Genomic DNA, 1,245 nt, shown 5'->3' on the forward strand with positions numbered 1-1,245 from the left:
TTGCGGGGGCGCTCCCGCGGTGGGGGCGCTGCGGGCGCTCTCGCCCGCCTCAGCTCCCGGAGGGCACGGCGCGGCGCGGCCAGACTCCCCCGGGGCACCCGAGCGGGCGACGCGAGGCCCCCGCCACCCCCTCCCCCAGCTCCCACCCGACGACCGAGTCCGGACGGACGGAGCCGCTCAGTGGCTGGGCGACCGCAGAGGGCGGGACGAAAAGGAAACGGCCGAGCTCGCTTCTTCAACTGCTTGGATTGGTCCGCGAACGGCTCTCGTCAGCCCTATTGGCTTCCCTGAGTGGGTTGTTATGGTAACAAATGACCGAACAGTCCCCCTTATGAATCCACCAATCAGAAGCGTCGTCTTTTACGCCACGCCTCAGTGCCGTAGGGGTTGCAAAAGCCCCGGTAGGGGCTGGAGAAGAAGGCGGTGCCAGGACGTCCAGCGGAAGGGAGGGGGTGGGGCTCGTGACGTAACAGGAGCAGCCAATCAGGCCCGGTTTCATCAACGGCCCCGCCCCGTTACCGCACATCTCCCCTCCCCTAGTTCATTTCGCACGACGCAGCGGTTGGAAACACAGACATTTTCGGAGCGGGAGTCTTCGCAGCCGCCGCCATTTTGTGTCTGGAGAAAGAAGCTTCAGTGGCGGCTGGAAGTGGACAGAGATCACCCGTGAGACGGCGGCGTTTCATACCCGTGGTTTCCCCTGTGTCGTCCCCCAAGCCCCCTCCGCGGTCAGCATGTGGTGAAGCCGGAGCCGCGGGAGACGCAGGGGAGGAAGCGCAGTCGGCGGGGAGGCGGGGTGTCGAGCGCGGCTTCAGCTCCAGCTGCGGCGGACCTCGGAGGGGGCCGCGGCGCAATGTCAGAGCAGACGCCGGCCGAGGCCGGTGCTGCCGGGGCCCGGGAGGACGCCTGTCGGGATTACCAGTCGTCGCTGGAAGACCTGACCTTCAATAGCAAACCGCACATCAATATGCTGACCATTCTAGCCGAGGAGAACCTGCCCTTCGCCAAGGAGATCGTCTCTCTCATCGAGGCCCAAACCGCCAAGGTTTTTATACACCCCGCAGCCTCCTATTCTTCTAATCCTCCCTGATCTTAGTGGCAGCCTCGCCCCGGTCTCGCTTCACCCAGGGGGACCCCCGCCCCACGCCGGGAGGGAGTGGGGCGGCCGAGGGTGGAGCCCGCTTCCGCCCCGGCCCCCCGCGTGGCCCCCGCCCGCACGCCGACGGCCGCGCTCGGAGCCGAGCC

General features: G+C 67.1%; 1 protein-coding gene across 3 annotated transcripts in view; it reads left to right on the top strand.

Moving 5' to 3' along the window:
- The first annotated feature begins 192 nt into the window (after window positions 1-192).
- Window positions 193-1,245, top strand: part of Pcf11 (PCF11 cleavage and polyadenylation factor subunit) — a 30,663-nt gene continuing 29,610 nt past the window's right edge. For 2 of the 3 annotated variants that reach the window (XM_004632545.2, XM_023716731.1), the window contains exon 1: window positions 194-1,045. In XM_004632545.2, the coding sequence (XP_004632602.1) occupies window positions 854-1,045 (192 nt within the window). In that variant the 5' untranslated portion in view covers window positions 194-853. Of the gene's footprint in view, window positions 1,046-1,245 lie in introns of all 3 variants that reach the window. The other variant, XM_023716732.1, reaches the window with a different exon arrangement.

This window comes from Octodon degus, unplaced genomic scaffold, assembly GCF_000260255.1.
Source record: "Octodon degus isolate 3935 unplaced genomic scaffold, OctDeg1.0 scaffold00049, whole genome shotgun sequence".
Lineage (NCBI taxonomy): Eukaryota > Metazoa > Chordata > Mammalia > Rodentia > Octodontidae > Octodon > Octodon degus.